At 36.3% G+C, this 18918-nt stretch overlaps 1 protein-coding gene across 1 annotated transcript in view; it reads right to left on the reverse strand.

The window, feature by feature from the left end:
• Positions 1 to 18918, reverse strand: part of FAM184B (family with sequence similarity 184 member B) — a gene marked incomplete at its 5' end in the record, with an annotated part of 35660 nt that overhangs the window by 12041 nt on the left and 4701 nt on the right. Inside the window, 2 exons of the mRNA XM_084266787.1 lie at positions 1881 to 1991; positions 9808 to 10566. Of these exons, the coding sequence (XP_084122913.1) occupies positions 1881 to 1991; positions 9808 to 10566 (870 nt within the window). The remainder of the gene's footprint in view (positions 1 to 1880; positions 1992 to 9807; positions 10567 to 18918) is intronic.

The following is an 18918-nucleotide window of genomic DNA, read 5'->3' on the forward strand; positions in this document are numbered from 1 at the left end:
GTGACAAGGTGATGCCTCTGCTTTCCTTTTATGTACCTGCTAATTCCAGAATAGCCCCCATAACACAGGTTGAACAGATCCCATATTGCAAAAGTGAGGAACTGGAGGACTCTAATGAACTAGCATTTGACCCACACAGGTTCTCACATCCTTCCTTCCAAAGGACCAAATAGGTGTGAATTTGATTTCTTTATCCAGAAGAATCTCAGTAATACAGAAATGCCATCCCTTTGAAGTGCATCCCTAGAGAGGTGAAATTATCATGATTCTGTCTACTCTGCATTGTGCTTTAGCTATGTCAGCCCAACCAAAAATGTGCCTTATGGAGCCAAGGAAGCTATTTTTAGATGTGAAAATTTATCCAGGTTAGAACTGGATTAGTAACAGCACATTGCCCAACCTTTGAGGCGGAAGCTCTGGGCTGAGCTATTGCAAAGGTTCCCAGCTGGGAATCATCCCCTCAGTGAAACATAATTTTGCAGAATAAATGGTGATTTCTTCACTGAGAATATTCACATACTTATAGAAGGAAAGGGTTGTAAGTTGAAATCACTTCCCTGGCAATACTGCCAAGCAATTGGTTCAGAATACAGAGTACCAAGAAAAATTCAGAATTTCTCTTCAGAGAGAATATTTCCTCCCCTTTGGGAGTACTATCAGATTCCAAGACATACTAAAACATTTCTTAGTGTAGCTGTTCATACTTACTGTGGTGGTATGACCATAGCATATGGAATGATACATACTATTTTATATTATTTATGTATGTGGTGGCAATAATTTCCTGGCTCCCCTTGCATTTATCATGATCTCATGATAGGAGAGGAACAGCAGTTAAGAAACACAGGTTCTTTCCTATCTTTCTGTCCTGAATGTGTGACTTCAAGAATAGTAATTTGATGACTCACTGTCTTACTTTTTCCATCAGCAAAACCTGAACAGTAACTGCTTCATGTTGTATGCCTTTGGATTGCTTTCAGACCGTTCAGTGGAATACACCAGCTGCATGCATACACACAATACAATGAGATCAGTGTGGCACTACTCCTCCCTTCCACCTCTTCCTCTCACACCTCAAACACGTATACCTTTCAGGCATTACCTGAGGATGACAGACCATCACAGTAAATTTTCAGCTTTGAATGGACTAAGACATTTTTTGTAGAAACATATACATTTAGAGGACTTTGGAAAAGAATAAAGACAACCAATTTCTGAGAGCCCATGGTTTGCACTAGGTGCAAAGAAGTCACTCTAGACAGGTCAACATGGGTTGGATTGACCTGAAATTCTCTCAGAGAAGAGCTTGTAGAAAACTCTAGCATGCAGAAATTTCTGATGAAACTTAAAAATGGGATTTAGACAGAATTTTAAGAACATTATGAACTACACCTAAATTCTGTATTTCTAAGAATGGGAAATAGAATGTCAGTAAGTACTGACATATATACTAAATTACTGCATATTTCAAATCTGCTTCAGTTACCACCCTTACTATCAAGCAGGCTGAATGGAAACAATGATCTGTTCAAACTTTTTTCTAAAAAAAATAGCCACACCCCAAAAATGAAGTCAACATGAGCTGTGAGAAAGATTCTAATCTGACTTCCTCAGAGTCAGTTACCACCCAACTCTGACACAACCAAACTCCTCACCAAAAAGCCTTGGTATATCTCCAAAGAGTGGTAAATGAAATTTATTGTCAAAATCTTCACAAATGTTCAGGAATAGTAGTTTCTGTTATTTCTAACTAGAATTGTTGTGTATTTTCTTGAACAACAGTCACACCAAATATGATTAAAATCCAAGCAAGAATCTTTCAGATGAGAACAAAAATGAAGAGCCCTTTTATTACCAGGTTACATTTATGCTCAGTTTACCTCAAGTGAAGAATTTTGAAGTTTCCCAGTTAGGACTTCTTTGTCTTTCTCTAGTTGTTTTAGTTCACACTCAGATTTTCTTTTAAATTCCTCCAACTGTGCCTGGAGTTCCTACAGAAAAGAAAAAAAAAAAAAAAGGAAAAAGAAAATGAAAAGAGCATGCAATATCTGGGACAAAGCAGCTTGGGGAAAAAAAGAACATTTCTTCTACATTAACCTAGATAACAGAGCAGTTCACACAGTAATGCATGCTAATGTTTACACAATAATACATGTTACTGTCTTTTAATGTCACTCATGTTTTATTCAATCAAAGAAGTGTTCGGTTTGGTTGGTTCTTTCTAATACCAGTGTTAGACAATACAGCTTACACAATCCTAATTTTCTACAGAGAGCTTCCCTGAGGTAGGAAACTGTACAGCATGAAGAGTCAGACTGTTTTGCCTTGAGTGGTGTTTAGTGTTCAAAAATAATCTAGTATCTAAGTCACCCACAAGATCTGAAAAAACGTAAATATACATTGAGCATGTAAATAACCGTATGACTAACTAATGGGCACTTAGTGGAAAAAGGAATCAAGGGAAGCATCCATAAAGAAAATCCCAGTGAGGAAGTAAAACTAAAACAAAATAAAAATTTGAAGATTATATAATCACCTTATTGCTAGTAATAGTTTTTGAAAAATTGGTAATACCACTTGCAAGACAATGACCAAGAGCTTGTGGCAATCATTTGTGGCAAATATGAGCAATAGCTTATTGCAGAAAGACTAAATGTGCAAATATCTAGAAATGTTTAAGTGATATATATTAGAAGCTTGTATGTGTGCTTGTTCTTTGTATTTGTGTCAATTTGCTGACTCAAAAAAATATTCTACCATATTTTCAGACACCACAAATGGAGAGAACAGATTTAAACCAGTGATTTAACATCTCCCCCATCCTGTACAGCCTCTTCCCACAGCCTGTCCCTGCCTCCATTTTTATAGCACATGACTTAAGAATTATCTTAGAATCACAGACTCATGGAACCAACCACCCAGCCATGGGCAGAGACACCCTCCACTAGACCAGGTTGCCCAAAGCCTCATCCACCCTGGCCTTGAACACTTCCAACAATGGGACATCCACAACTTCTCTAGGAAAATAAATACAAACCTTCTCAAGCAGCTGTTACAGACCTTAATTGCGTCAAAGGATATAAATAGTGTTAGCAATGAAAGATGTTGTAATTTTATTTAAGTTTGACTAACTCAAGATTTTTCTGATTTAATTAATATGAGTTTCTAAGAGGATACTGTTATAAGCAATAATATTTATTCCCTATAAGCTGCAAATGCCTGTCATTATGCCTGTTTTTTACTGAACTATAAAGTGTTTGATATTATAGTTTGATCTGATTCACAAGAGTTTCAACCTGGCATCATTTTAAGTGTACCTGTACAAACTTATTCACATAAAATAATACACTATGTAAAAGGCAAAGTCCTCTTCATAAGGTTTGTACCTGAAAGTGTAACTGTGTGCCTTGAGTCCTGCATCTTCACATACTCATCAAGTGTGAGCACTTTGGTAATTTACTCACAAAGGTTCTTTTTTGATAAATGAGATGGCATAAACATATAAACCCCAGCAGCTTCATAGGCAAAAATTAATTATTCTGATGAGCCCTTAGAACAATTCCTAATCTACACAGTTTAGAATGTACTATGAAGGTTCACATTTAGTAATAGGAGTTGCATGCTTTTTATGACCTCACAACTTGTCAGCAAGCGATTTGATTATTCACAAGTAAATGTTGACCTTGGAAAGGCATAACAGCATTAAAACTGGGAAAAACAGGTAGAAGTATATGCTTAGCACCAAGAAGTATCTAAGGAACACTTGACCAGTAGTTTGATTGTCCAATTCTACAAATCATTTTTCTTTTTTGTCTGAAAGATGTCTGACAAACACATAAGTACTTTAGGAAACAGAACGTAAATTCCTCCTTAGTGTATGCCCAGATTTGACAAGCCACTTGGACATCCACTGAGTCATAAGTTTCACTAAGTATTAATGCATGTGCTTAAAACTAAACACGTGTTTCAAGGTTTTCCTCCATTTGAATAGATTTCTGCTCACATTAAGGTTCCCACTGCACAGAAACATTACATATTGAAAATTTCCTGAAGCCAAAGGATTCAGCCACAGACAGCAGCTCTCATGAAAGTGAGATTCTGTGAAGAATCTCTTAAGACTATTGCTGGTAATGCATACTGAGAACAAAAATTATAGCTCAGCCATTTAAAACACATTGAGAAAGTATTGCTCAGGCAACCTGTCTGAACCCATGAGAAGACAAGCATTCTTCCTGACCAAAGTTAAATAAGGACACATATGTATATATATGTATGTTTTGTTAGTAACTAGTTATTTCATTGATAACACCTGCACTTTGAATCCATTTACCAACATTTCGCTGAATTAGGATCTCTGCCTCAATAATGCAAAATTTTAATTAAATCAATTTATTGATATTTCACAGCAGTAATACATGGGAATTTAAGTCAGAAATTTGAATACACTTACAATACATTTTTCTTCAGAAAAATCAATCACTCGAACAGTCACGTGCAAAGCATGCAAGGGTTGCTAAGAAGGCAGTTCATCACATCAAGGATAAATTCACCTTCTGCCTGTGGAGCTTTTCAGAGAAATACATCAGTTTAACTTTTTTTCTTTTTTTTTTTTTTCAGTAAGACCATAGCAAGAAAATCCTTGGTGTTATGTTAATTCAAAGTGCCTTGAGTGAGGATAATTCAAATGATGTCACTGTGACCAATAAGATTAAAACCAGATGAATTAGAGCATCTATAGATAGAAAAGCATTCCTACCTTCTGCATTTTTTCTTTCAGCTTCCATCAAGTTTTAGACTGGCTTGATTTCCCTTGTATGCTTCCTTACAAGATCTTCCAGCCTTTTTAACAGCTATTCCTTCAGAAGTATCATTTCCTTATGGGACTGACGCTTGCCTTTACAAAGCAAGTTCTCTGTCTTTTATTCATACCCTCTAAATAGCTACAGCTTCCATAGTCTCTAAAACACACCCACTATATAATATGATAAAACCAGGGTAGAATTCTGGGGTCACAGGATTTGTAGTGCATATCCTATTTAGGTGGATATACTCCATTGAAAAATACTTGCCTTATTTTAGTTACTAAAGTAGAGCTGTAGTAATTTAGGACTACATGCAGCTTCAGCAGACTAGAGATAGGGGTCTGAGTTTGGGTGTGTGACTCTTCCAACCATGTCAGCTTCCTCAAGTACAACCAGCCTTAGTGCCATAAAAAAGTACAAAGGACAGTCTGGGTTTTATTATGTCCCTGATGCCAGGTCTCATTTTCCAGAATGCTAGCATAAAAAATACAGAAAAGATTTTGGGCTGGAAAATTGCTTAAATGGAGATATTGTACAGAAGGAACTCTCAAGAGTTCCTCACTGTACTGAGTTTCTTCTTGGTATTATTTCTGCATACCATTTTGAAAGAACTATCTTCTATATTAAAAAAAAAAAAAAGAGTTTAAAAAGATCAGTATTCCAACTTTTCCTCCAGAGAGAAATTCTGGTTACAGAGGAAGTTGAACACTCTGCCGTGGTCTAGCTCAAGGATGTAAAGAGTTTCTTTGTCATCCCTGGAGCAACTCATGTACTCCAGGTTAAGTTTACAAGTTAGTTTTCCACTGAATGAGGTCAGAGATCCAGGATTCTTACAGGATTTGCTGCTATTGAATTACCCAAAAGATACTAATTTTAAAAGAAAAATTACATTGATTTCAGTGCTTTTGGCATGCCATACCTCAGAATATTTGAGAGCAAACCACCTGTTCAGGCTCTTGCACATCTTAAAAGCCACTCTTATTCTGCCTATTTGGTAGAAGTCATTTGTTGCAGCTGTGGTATTTGATGTTTCAGTTCATCTACTCTATGAACAGCTTTGCTTTTAGAATTCAATAGTTTCCATATCTACTGTGGTATCAAAATTTGCATTTCAAATAGCATAACTAACTTGTGGAATTTCCAATGTGAATAGCTACTAACAAGGGTAATACTTCAGAATTGCATTAATGAGCATTTTACCTGCTTTTTGCAGGATTTCCTTCTCTTGAACTGTATTTCTCTCTTTGACTACACTTAGATCTTCTACATTTTTGACTATACCTTTTGAGTCCAGAATTTTTTGTGTTCCCTTAAGTTACACTTCCAAAAATATGCATGATGTTACTTCTGCATTTATTGCACATGTACTTTTTTGTCATCTGAAATAAATGGTCATTTTTTTCTCCTGGCGTAGTTCCATGATATAAATCTTTTGGCTACAGAGCTGGTTTAAATGCATTTTTGCTCTTCCATACCCTTAAACTGTGTCTGCTGCCAGAATGTAATGTGGAGCCATTCCCTCAGATGTAGTAGGCATCACTGAAGTAAGCACTCATCAAGAGTTATCATCTAAAAGATGTCTGAGATTATCCTAAACTTGGAACAGGATATACTTCCATTAATTTCATGACAACTTGTACTAAGACCTACATGAATATTAGTTTGGGACTTTTTTTCAATTGCTGAAGTACAACAGTTTGTAACATAATCAATAATAGAGATGCCTAAAACCAGAAAAATTGGCTCCTAAAGGCTTTGCTGGAAATTGTCTGTAAGTGAAGGCAAAAATTTGAACCATATTTAATGTTCTATTTCTTGTCATTCTAGTCTCAGTTTCCAGATGTCTAACATAATACTGCAATATTCATTCAGACAAAATTGCCATTTGTTCCTATATGAATGTTGAGTAAAACCTCATAGGTTAAAACTAACTTGTATTTAACATTCACTGTAACTGAAAACTTAAAGGTAAGCTTGTTCCTTTTGTTATAGGTACCCTAATGAAATAGCTTGATTTTAGGAAATTACAGCAACTACGTACATTGAGGCCCCTGAATAGAGCAGGAAGGGGTATGCTAAGAATGCTGCACTTCAATGAGTACATACCCAGCAAAGGGGTGCTTATCTCTAGTAGGAACAGTTAGGATCTGGAGACACAGCCAAAGGATGAAATGAGCATGTGCAAGAATAGGGTTCAATCAGCAGACATAGTGAGGAAGACTATCAACCACCACCAGAAGACCCCTGCTCAAGATAACTACACATGCATTAGGACACATGCAAATGATAATGATTTCCAGGAAATAACATGAATATGCTAATTGTTACCCTCCCCTCTCTGTATTCAAGGTAATCAGCAGGGTTAACTAACAATTTTTGTAGAATGAAAAAATATAATCTATGAAAGTAACAAAAACCCACTCATGGCAAAGGTCAAATTAAGAAATGAGCATTCTATGCAATTTTAAACTATGACTCTGCTAAAAAATTGTTTAAATATGTTGTGCTTTGTACTTGTGGGTCTTTGATGGAGCTATCTCCTGTGTTCCCCAGCGCTGGAATAGAAGAAGTGCCAGCTTATCTGATTTGTGTAGATAAGTTCTTCACGACTGCACCCGCCAACACTTTTACCTCTGACATATGCCAAAATTCTTCCAAAATGAGACTGAACAGATCAGACTTAATGACTTGTAATCCTTTGTATTCTCTCTGCCATAGTACTAATAATAATTGTGCACTAATGTGATGCCTTTCATCTAAAGATCTCGAACCTCTTGGCATGCACTAAGGAGAAAACAGAAAATTTATCTTGCTTAAACATCAATCCTTTTATCTTTCAAGCCTTATAATAGCTTTTCTTGCTAGTGTTTACTAATGATCAGAGTTATTATTGATTAAAGACATGTTTTAGTTTCCCAGACTGTTATTGTCCACAGGATTCTGAAAAAAAAAAAGTGGAATTTAATGGTGGTACCAGAAATAGCCACTTTAGAAAGGAGAAACTTCTGGGTTTTAATTTAAACCGGAAAGAACCAGAAAATAACATTGTGACTGTTTTCCTTGTTTCAGATTTATCCTAGACTGAGGCTATCTCTCTAAAGGTTTGAGGCAATATACTCTGGTGGTATGTAAATCAGTTTCATTCCATATCTGAAATCACAGAATCACAAGGTTGGAAGAGACCTTTGAAGATCATCAAGTCCAACCATTCCCATCCTAAGCTAAACCATATCCCTAAGTGCTTCATCTACCCTTTTTTTTGAACACATCCAGGGATGGTGACTCAACCACCTCCCTGGGCAGCCTGTTCCAGGCCTTGACAACTCTTTCAGTAAGAAATTTAAATCTACAAGTTGAGCCTATGAGCCTCAGAAAATATTTTGGTTTTATCCAGTTGATACTGATTTTAGAAGTTAACTTGCTAATGACACCACCTTCTTATTTCCAGTTCCTATCATGTTTTACTTTATTTCTAAAAGGCCACATTTCTTATATGATAAACCAGAACAGTAAACTACTTGGAAGAGTTTTCATGTCTCCATTCATCCTTTCTCCTTGTTTCGAGTACCCACAAGAAACCAGGATCTTAGCTTCCCTCTTGCCCTCTGTCACTTCTAACTTCTACAGAGCCAGGACACTTTTCCTTATTGAAAAATATTATGGATTTCTCTGACTCAATTAAAAAACATAGCTTATCTCTGTCTCTGCATTCATGGTATCTTCTCCACTTCCCTGCAGAACGTAGAGGTTTTTCTGCTACAGATCTACATGGCGAGAGAACGGAATGTGAATAATGCTGAGGAAGGTGTGTTCAATTCACCATCTGATTATGTGAAACAAAAAGGCAGAGACTGTACTGAAGACTGAACTTCCTCAAAGACCATCCTCAAAAAAGAGGCCCAGAACTCTGCACCATCAACAAAATGATGCTGACAGACAAGATGTGAGGGCAGATGGTGAAAAGGATCAGAGTTGTCTTGGAGGAGCATAGCTGAATGGGTTGACCCTCTTCTCTACAGAATTATGGGGGGTTCTGACCCTAAAGTATATAAATCTTCTTTCCCATCAGAAAACAGTTATTGTTATTCTGAAATACCCTAGACCTGCAAGGTGTTTTCTTATGCAATATGCAAGATTGCTGCCATAGGGCTGGTGACATGTCTGATAGGTGAGGTTACATGAAAAGGAAAGGACCAACAGTATTAGAAGGAAGTGGAACTGTTGAGTGCAGAGCTTGGCTGGGCACTTAGTGTTGAGAGCAGTTCAGAGTCTCTCCCACAGCCTGACCTTGAGTACCAAATGCAGCTGGTTGGCAGATTGCCCATGATGTACCAAACTCTGAAATTGCATCTGACACGTGATGCAATTAAGCAGAAAGGGACTGTGGAGCTGTGCTGTAAACATATGAGAGATACACCAGCTAGGGCAGACAGGCAAAGTGTGAGGTGAGAACTAAAGATGAAAGTCTCACAGCTCAGGACATAAAACTTCACAGGTGTAACGGACACTTCCTTAAATGTCTCTTGGTACAAGCTACTTTTTGCAAGAGTCATACAACCCAAAGCACTTGATTCCTAACCTGCCAGCTCAGGTCTCTTAATTAACCCTGTTTATATCCATGTACTGAGCTGCTGGCAGTCACAAAGGAAAAGGAGAATGTAAATACTCTGTAAATACTGCTTGCTGTTCTCTTCACATTTCTGTCAAGGAAAGGTAAAGATCTGTTCAGTCAGCAGACAAATTTTACCTCACTCCTCACTCAGGTAATACAAAGCTTAGTGTCCAAAGAGGTCTCCTAATGAGTCACTAATCATCTTTAAAACTCTCAACACTATATCCCTCCTATTTGTCTTCTAAGCCTCTAAAACTGCTTTAGTGCTTACAAAGCATTTGTCTCAATATTTAAATAAATAATACTTAAGACACCCCTCCTCCCTTACATTTTGAAGAATTGATAATTTGCACTTTTATAGGCAGAGATAGGTATCGCAGTCACATACTCTACCTGTATTCTCTCCTTCAGCTTCTGGGAATGCTTCTTCCTCTCATTTATCTTCTGGCTTTTCTCCTCTAGGTCTGCCTCCAGCTTCTTAACCTGCTGCAGCAAAAAACATTCCTCAGCCTCTGAGCTCCTCCTTTGCTCCATTTCTCTTTGCTGACAGTTCTTTGTTTCTATCACAGACTGCTGCGTAGCCTTTTTCAAAGTCTCCTTTTCTCTCTCATAAGAGGCTTGCAGTTTGCTTGTTTTCTGAGTGTATTCTTCAGTTCTCTGGTTCTCACTCTTCAGGTTTTCCATCTCATTTATTAGAGTTTGCCCTTCCACATAGTATTTTGCATCTAATATTAACTTTTTCTCTAAATTTGCTCTCCTAGATGCTTTACATTCATTTAGCAGTCCATCAGACACCTGATGTAAATGTAGGAGTTTGTTTTGAAGGTCTGCATTGGTATCTACCATGTCTGTAGAAAGGATTGTCTGTGCATGTTTTGCTTCTGTTTTCAGCTCCCTCTCTTCCACCTGCTTCTTGCACAATGTTAACTCTGCCAAGGCTTCTTCCTTTAGTCTCTTGTGTTGTTCTACTGCTATTTCAAGGGCCTGAATACGTTTTCTCAGCAATTGTTCTTCTTCAACTTTGCTTTTACACTGGAGAATAGTTTCCCTTGTCTCAGCAAGAATGTGCTGAATTTCTTCTTCATGAGCCTCTCTCAAAGCCTGTATACTAGCCTCATGTTCGTCATTCTTGGTATTCAGGGCATATATCACCTTTAGAATGAGAAAAAATAATAGGAAATTAAAGTATCTGGTAAATGGTAGCAGTTACTGTATTTATCAAGATGTTAAATGCCAAAACATAATGACTGTTACAGTCTAATCTTTTTGTTGTTATTTCTTTTTTTCTTAAAAAAGAAAATGCTATTAGAAGCCCATAGTAGATTGAAATTAAAAGTTCATAGTCAACACTGATAAAGATTTACATTAAGCTTACAAGACAGTTACTATCATTGCAAAGTATAGTAAATGCCTTGAAAAGGCAGGTGCTTGTTTTTTCAGCCCCCCCTTTAGAACACACAGGATCACATTGTTTCTACTGAGCATAGTTATCTAACTCAAGGGGAACAACACATTATGTATTAAAGTATGCATAGAGGTTTTCCATTTGTTAGAGGTTTTCTTTTTTTAAAAAGGAATTTACTGCTCTACAAAACTGGGTTTGTAACTTGTTATGACAGATACTTTCAGCCTGACCTGAGCCCATAGAGGTTAATCAAAAGATTCCTAGGCAATAGTTGAGAAAATAATAATCTTAAGTACATGAACAAATACAGAAGCAAAGGTCACAACTACTTCTTTAATTATGCTAGAATTTTGGCCCTGTAATCTTCAATATTTCCTCTGGGAAAGCCTCAACTGGGAGACCAATAGGCAAATTACACTGAATTTCAGTCATCATTAAATGAAAGCAAACACACAAATACATCTTGCCTGCAGTCCACATCCTCCATGGCAGTAATAAATCAAGTGCAGAAATCTTAAAATGTCACAAATGTAAAATACGTTCTGGATACATTTCTGGATAAAAAAAGTCACAAAAAAAAGTAAGAGCATCATGTTCCAGAAGACAAGCAGACAAGAAATCATTGTCTACATTTAGATATGCATATTTTGGGGCCTTAGATTACATGCTGTTAATTCTTCTCTGTTATTTTTAACCATTTTTACTTTGAAACAGAAACAGTTGCAGCATACCTAACAGATTCCACCTCCCCACTAACTAAAATTGTTCTATGAATCTTTCTTAACTGTTCAGACAACAGGAATAAAAATACAGGGAGAAGATTAATTTTGCCCATGGTTTTAGAATGACCAGTAATTAGTTTGGGCAACTCTTGAGTTAACTAGGTCAGATGCTGATGATCACATTTCTCCATTTCATTCAATCAGCAAAAGAGAGATTAACAGATTAACATCTGGCCTTTGTGACTCAAAGATTTCCACTCTTAATGATTAATTTATGTAGTAAATCAGCGCTGCCTGTCTCATGTCATGCTGTATTCGGGCTGATGATGGAATATGGATTTCTGTAAAGTCTGACTTTTTCCTAGAGATCTCCTAAACTCCACTGAGCATAAGACCATCACCAACATCGTGAGTTGTCTAAAAGAATGGAAGAAACTGGCCTTTCTGCTTTGTCTATTATTCCTCCACTTCTTTTCATTAGCAGATGGAACCGCAGGAAGACTTTTGACTTGAAAATATGTACCCTTAAATATAATCTTCAAGCTTGACTGCTGAAACTGATTCCCCAGTATCTTAACCTTCTTAAAATACTTCATTTTTAGAGGGCTCTGTACTTTATAAAATTTAAGCCCTCCCCACATGCTTCTCACTCCCTACAGAATACAGCTACTATACTATATTCCTATTCCAGATGCCTCATTTAAGAGGCTGGAGTTATGTGAGATGAAACTGTGACTTTATGTGCTGGAAGGAAAAATAATGAAAAATTATTCCAACATCTGCACTTGGTTGAGTGTACATACTGCTGGCTAATGTGGTATAAACCTCTTAACAGTTGTGTTGATAAACAGCTTTTTCAAAGCAGCTCTATAACTAATCGCTTTAACAATGCAGACAGAACTGCTTTGAGATGAAGAGAGTGCTACATTGCTCTCTGAGCTGCTAGCATAGTACTAATGGCTACAACCTCCTCACACATCTCAAAAATACATATTGGGAAACTTACTGATTTTACAGCAACAGAGATCTTTATGACAGGTTGGTAAAAACACTGTTACACACATACACTTGAACATTAACAGTGCAGTGAATATGAATACATCTTATTGATCCTATTTTATCCTCCAAATCTAAATGGCATTTCTCTTCTCTTCCTTATGGTGATGTAAAATAACAAATATATATTCAACTTCACCTCATCAGTGAAAGGTAAAGCATTCAAACAAACAATAAAAACAGATTGTTCCATATTTCTACAGTAGTGTTAAACACTACTCTTGTTTGTAGGAGCCTGACTATAATAATGGGGAAAAAAATGGTTCTAATGGGTTGCTTTACTAGCTGGATGAGGAGTGAGACATTTTGGTAATGAAGGTGAGGTGTGTGGATAAGAACAATCAGAGAAAGGCAAAATATAATGTGTTCTTCCTCCAGGCCCAAGCTAGGGGGCAAAATTCCTTCTTTATGGAAAAAGGGAGGAAAGGGGGAATAGGAGGGAAAGGGGCGGGGGAATGGAGGGAAGGGGAGGGGAGAGGTACACAGGAGTGAGAAAAGGTCCTGGAGGGGGTCCCAAATAGGGTACTCCTGACAGCACCCTAAACCAAGCAGGAAAGGAGACGGAGTAACCCCACTATTATTAATTCTCAAATAATGTATTTTAATTAAGGTATAGGCCTAGGTTATGATTAGCTACACTGCTGATCGAATTTTACACTTAAGACTGATTTCAACTGAACAATGATTCCACTGTAACATAGGATCAGTGACCTCATGAACTAAGTCTCACACATCTCTGTGGCTTCCTGAAAGCAAGAGAATAATTTTATGCACCCAAACAGCTGCAGTTAACTGTTGATAACATCATCCATTTATGTATTTATATGAGAGAAGCCTTAAAACTTGGTATTCCAAACATCCAGCAGTCTTTCAGAACCTAAAGCTACAAAAATATCTTTAAAATCACAAGTATTTGGGTTTTTTCTTTAAGTTTTATGTTGTTTTTTTTTTTTTAATTTGCCTTCTGATTTTGTCTTCTAGGTGTGCCTTCAGCACTCTAAAAACACAAGCTGAAAATGACAGCTCAGATTCAGCTGAAATAACTTTGTTTTCAAAAGCTGGAGCTGTGTGGAGAAATACCATAAATGTCTTTTGCAAGCTCTCAGATTACATAGCTTATTACCATCCCATTCATTAGAAAGTACTAAAAAGTAAATTTCTTTTTATGAGAAATATGTTCAGGTCATCGTTCATTTATTCACTCACCATGCCAGTACATTAAAATTACCTTGTCTCAACAGAGACCAACACAGTGTTGACTGTCACTTATAAAACAATAAAAATACTTTATTTCAAGCCTTTCACTGTCAACAAGTTATTAAAAATATCCTTCAAAAATTTCCTAATCCTGAAGCTACTATCTATTCAATGGGCATGGATAACAAATTAACAAAGTCAGAGATGCAAAGGATTCAGGATCAACTTATGTTTAATGGTGTCCATGAGCTCAAAGTCAGAGCTGAGAACCTAGCTACAGCTCACAGTGCCAGCCCCTGGCTGAAAAAAGTACTTCTGCTTTTAGCTCTGGGAGATAGACCCGTTTTAATTGCTAGTGTGGTGCAACACTGAACATAGAAAACCCTAGTTTAGTGGTCTGTGTACTGCATTTGATCTCTTAAGTGCAACTGAACATAATATTAGCCCTGGCTTAAATTTTACTAGAGAGACATCTAGCAGCTGCTCATTTGTATTTTATAGTTTCTAATAAGCTAAGCAGAATAATTGCCAGGCAACTTATGAGTAAGAAAAGGAAAACTATACTGCAAGAATGCTTCCATGAGTAGAACAGGTGCTAAAAAAGGCACAATACTGCATCCCAACAATTTCAGCAAAGCAAAAATATACTGTGGAATCACAAAAGTTAATTCCAGACAGAAACTACTCAGCTGAGATACTCATGTATAGTTTATGAGTGAAAAACCTATTAGTGAAATTTCACTAATTTACAGAATTTCTTTCTGTAACTGTTCTATAATATCTACTCAACTTTAATCCCTTCTCTTTACACTGGTCACAAGTCCACCTGCTATAGCTCTGGTTGTATGCAGCGCCTCCTCAGAATCTCAAAAAATAGGTCTTCCTAGACAGTCATGGAAATATTAAAGCTTCCTCCAGTTCTGACATGGAAATTTTTATAGAAACAGCTACCACAGAATGAAGTCAGAGGAGGGTACTAGCAAGTACCGTGAGGAAATGACAAGAAACCCCCCATGCATTTCTTTCTCAGATGAATGTTTCCTGCATACAAGAGGTGGGATTCATCTCATCTAACATGATCCATTACAGGATTATACATTTACTCTAGGTTAGTCAATGGAGAAAGATGGGTGCCTCCTGAATGAACAATGTTATCCTTTGTTTCTCTGTTCTCCAGGGTTTCTCTCCATGCTGCACTAATGTCTCACTTCATGTTGGCTTCATTGCTGTATACCCACTTAAAGCTGTTTTACCAACACTGTACAAACAAACTAAGATATTGGCCATACACATTGGCTTTTTTCCAAACTGAATGCAGTTTGTCTTACACCTATATTCCTTTTTTTTCTTTCCATTCTGCTTAGATATTTATGATTCCCTGTGAATCTCTATTAGTCAACTTTAATATGCTGTTTATTTTTACTTCCAGATCATTAATTAACATGTGAAATACTGCAGGCTCTAACCCAGATCTTTGTAGCATCTGCCTCTCTACAATATGATGTAAACCTTTTGTTTTCAGTTCCTGATTCATGTTATATCTTATCAGGCAAAACCCTTTTCTACGTTTCACTTTGAAGTAAAAAACCTTAAAACTTAAATATCAAAAGCAATATTTTTTGTAGATTTTGTAAGCAGTTAAAAACTAGAATAAATAAATCAGTCAGCATGGCAATTACATTAAATATATTTCTATGTCTTTGTTCTCCCTGAGGCCAATCAATTTCATCCTGAACAGATTTATCAGTTTAAGCTGTATTCAAACAGTGTTACAGAGGATCACATTACTTTCCAGTATAAGTTAAATTAGGTAAATTTTCTATGAAAACCTACAGAACTAGGTGAAAACATGTTAAAAGATTATGCTTATTCATTTAAATAGTAAACCAACACACACATATGTAGACAAGCAGAAAGATCAATTTTTTTGATTTTAGAGTCCTTTCTATTCACCTTTGTAAACTGTCCTGGTGAAATTCTTGCCTAACTCCTTAAGTTCTCAAATTTCCCCATATATCTTGGGCTTTTAGAGTCTTGAGTGAGTTCTAATCCATTTTGTGAAAGCTATTTCAGATAGGTAACATGCAAGACATAGAAGGTTTATATCTATGCTCTCTGCCAGTTATAAGGTCACTGTAGTCCAGGTAAAGTTTTGGTGAAGAAATCAAGTCAACAGTTCTATGTGAACAGAAGGAATATAAAAGCCTGACTATGCAATACACTGATAATTTAGCTGTCTGCTTTTTGTTACATATCTAAAATTTACTGGAGAGCTTGATAGGTTTATATCCCAGAAGTTTGGTCTCTTTTGTCCTTCAAGAATATAATGCATCTCGCTAAACACATCTAAATACACTGGGGACATAATTCACTTGCCAAATTACACTCAATTTTGTGAAGATTCTTCAAGATCTTTAAGGACTCAAATTACAGACATATATTCAGTACTTTCAAAGGGTTGTGTTCAGGATTTTTTGATGATTCTAAATATTTATCAGAAATGTTGTCCTTCCAAAATACCTTTTAAAATCTAGTGTAGACTATGATAAAGCAACTCTGTCCAATTTTACAATAAATTAAGTAAATTCATCAAGTTCTCATCCAATTCTCATTTTTCAAAGTACTCCTTTCCTGAAAGGTAATAGAATTTAGATGTCTTGCAAATATAAATTGTAGAATCAAGATTTAATTACAGCCTAGGGTGAAACAGGTTTTACCAACCAAATGCATCTTATTGGTGGAAATAAATATTACAATTTATTTTAAAAACAGTGTTTATTGCAAGTTTTGCCTCCAATGTAGATCTGTGATAAGCACAGATAAAATGAGGCCTGTTTCTTCCTAATCCAGACTAAAGCATTATACAGATTGGATCAAATACTTACTCTCATGTAGTTTGCAGGTGAAATTCCAATAGAGGAATTTTTAAAATCTAAAAAGAATTCTTTGTATGTTCTACATACTTTGCTAATTAAGGAAAGAAGCCATCAAACCCCTCAGGTTTCCATGAATTAATAATACCACCTTCTACTATTGCAGGCACCAAAACTTAAGTTTTTTGCTGCCGTAAGTAAATTCAACAGTAGGAATAGATGTGAACCTTCCACCTTCTGCCTTTACTATGCCAACAAAAGAGTTGGAGTTTATTTCTTCCCAGTTTATTGTGCATGAAATTAAAAAAACAAAAACAAAACAAAAACAAAACAACAACAAAAAAAACCACTATTCAGAGGATTGTGGAGATATCAGTTGCTTTGCAGTTTTCTCATCCAAATATCAAATAATACAGAGTTTATACTCTTACTTTGTTATGACTGAACATATCCTCTGCTCAGAGTAGTGAGTTTTCAGAACAGAGATCATGAATAGTGTCTAGAGTGCTGTGCTTGCAGCTACCCTACTGAATACATCTGCTAAAATTTTGAAAAATAAATTAATAGCAGAAATTATACTTGACAACAGGAGTTGCAAAAGAACCTCAGAAAGACAGTAGTAAAATGACAGATGAAGATCAGCGTAGATAAATGCAATACAGGGTACTTTAGTGGAGAAAATCTAGATTTTTTTGTACATACTGACAGAATCTGAAACTGCTCAAGAAAGAAATCGTGGAGCTATAAAATACACAATGAAGACAGCAGCCAGACAGCTAGATAATGGGGCTTCTTAGCAACAAATGCAGAACAAATGAAAAAACCCACCTGTCTGTATCACAAACATAAGTCTATGATTCACCCACATCTTGTATATAACACACAGTTATGGTTCCCCCCTCCAGAGGAGGCTAATTGAACTGAAAAAGGGTATACTAAAAAGCAACAAGAATAATCAATCATGATAAAAGCTCCCATGCTGGAAGTAACAATAAAGTATGACTCAAACTCTGACAGAGACAGCTAAAAAAGGAACATGAGATACCTTTGTTAGAGAGTGAAATACGAGGATTTAGGTGTTCACTTTTACCTGTGCCATTTGTGCAAACTCCCATTATAGTCTATCAACAGATATCTAGTCAGCAGAGCTGACAGAGACCTAAGAGCAGTTGAGCTCACCGAGCTGGCTCCAAGGTCCCAACTCACTTGCCTAATCTCAGAAACCTGGTGCCATTTAGGTAGCCACAGACACCTGGAACATCCACACAGGAGTTGACAAATATGCCACATGCTTTGCAGAATAACTGTCCTTTCCCAGAACTAGGCAGATTATGCTCAAATCTCAAGTGAGATTAGTTCTACCTCAGTGTAATATAGGTCATTTCAATAAAACATATTCTACCTAATGAAGATGTGACTTCAGGAAAAAATAATAGGAAAAAAATATTTCACATACCATATGCAATGCTGCTGAAGTGTTCCAAAGCCTAAATAACACAGCTTTAGGGTATTTAAGTGAGAATGTTTTAAGCTGAGTTGTCATTGACTTCTAACTCGAGTATAATTTTCTCAATTGTAAAATATTGGTATCTACGTACTGGTTAAAGAAAATGTTAGGAGAGAGGTACAGTTATAGTGTCACTGAAAAGGGTACTTTTATACCTTACTCATGAAGAAAGATAGAACATGAAAAAACTGTAATGTTGCAAATTAGTTCCATTAGCAGTTAACAGATCACTAGATATTTTAATACCTATTGCCTGTAATATGCATAGTAATAAAAAACACAACATTTTGTATATAAACATTAACTGGGGTTCTCTGAAAAAGTATCCTGAATTTAGTATATGGTTTCCATTATAAAGTAGCTTTGAGTTGTCGATTACCAAGGCTGTCAGATTTTCAGCAAATCTAGTACAGTCAGTGACAAATTTTTATGGTAAGAAGGTAATCCCAACACACTGATGTCATCTTTATACCTTGAATTAATTTCAGTGACAGTTTCTAGTCATCCAAATAATAAGATTTTAGGTTACTTGCTAATAGAAATAATACCTTTAATACTACTTTTGATTAGTTGACCAACATAATTATATGACATTGCACATGGATTTTATGATCCAGGAGTTCCCTTTTAGTTCTGTAAGGAAAACATAGTGATGACAAATTAAGAGATCTTAAGTATGTGCATTTTTTGTCATCTGGTAGATATCTGAAATCTTTATAGAAAGGTGTACATAAGAATAATGAA

Source organism: Gallinula chloropus (assembly GCF_964237585.1).
Source record: "Gallinula chloropus genome assembly, chromosome: 7".
Taxonomy (NCBI): domain Eukaryota; kingdom Metazoa; phylum Chordata; class Aves; order Gruiformes; family Rallidae; genus Gallinula; species Gallinula chloropus.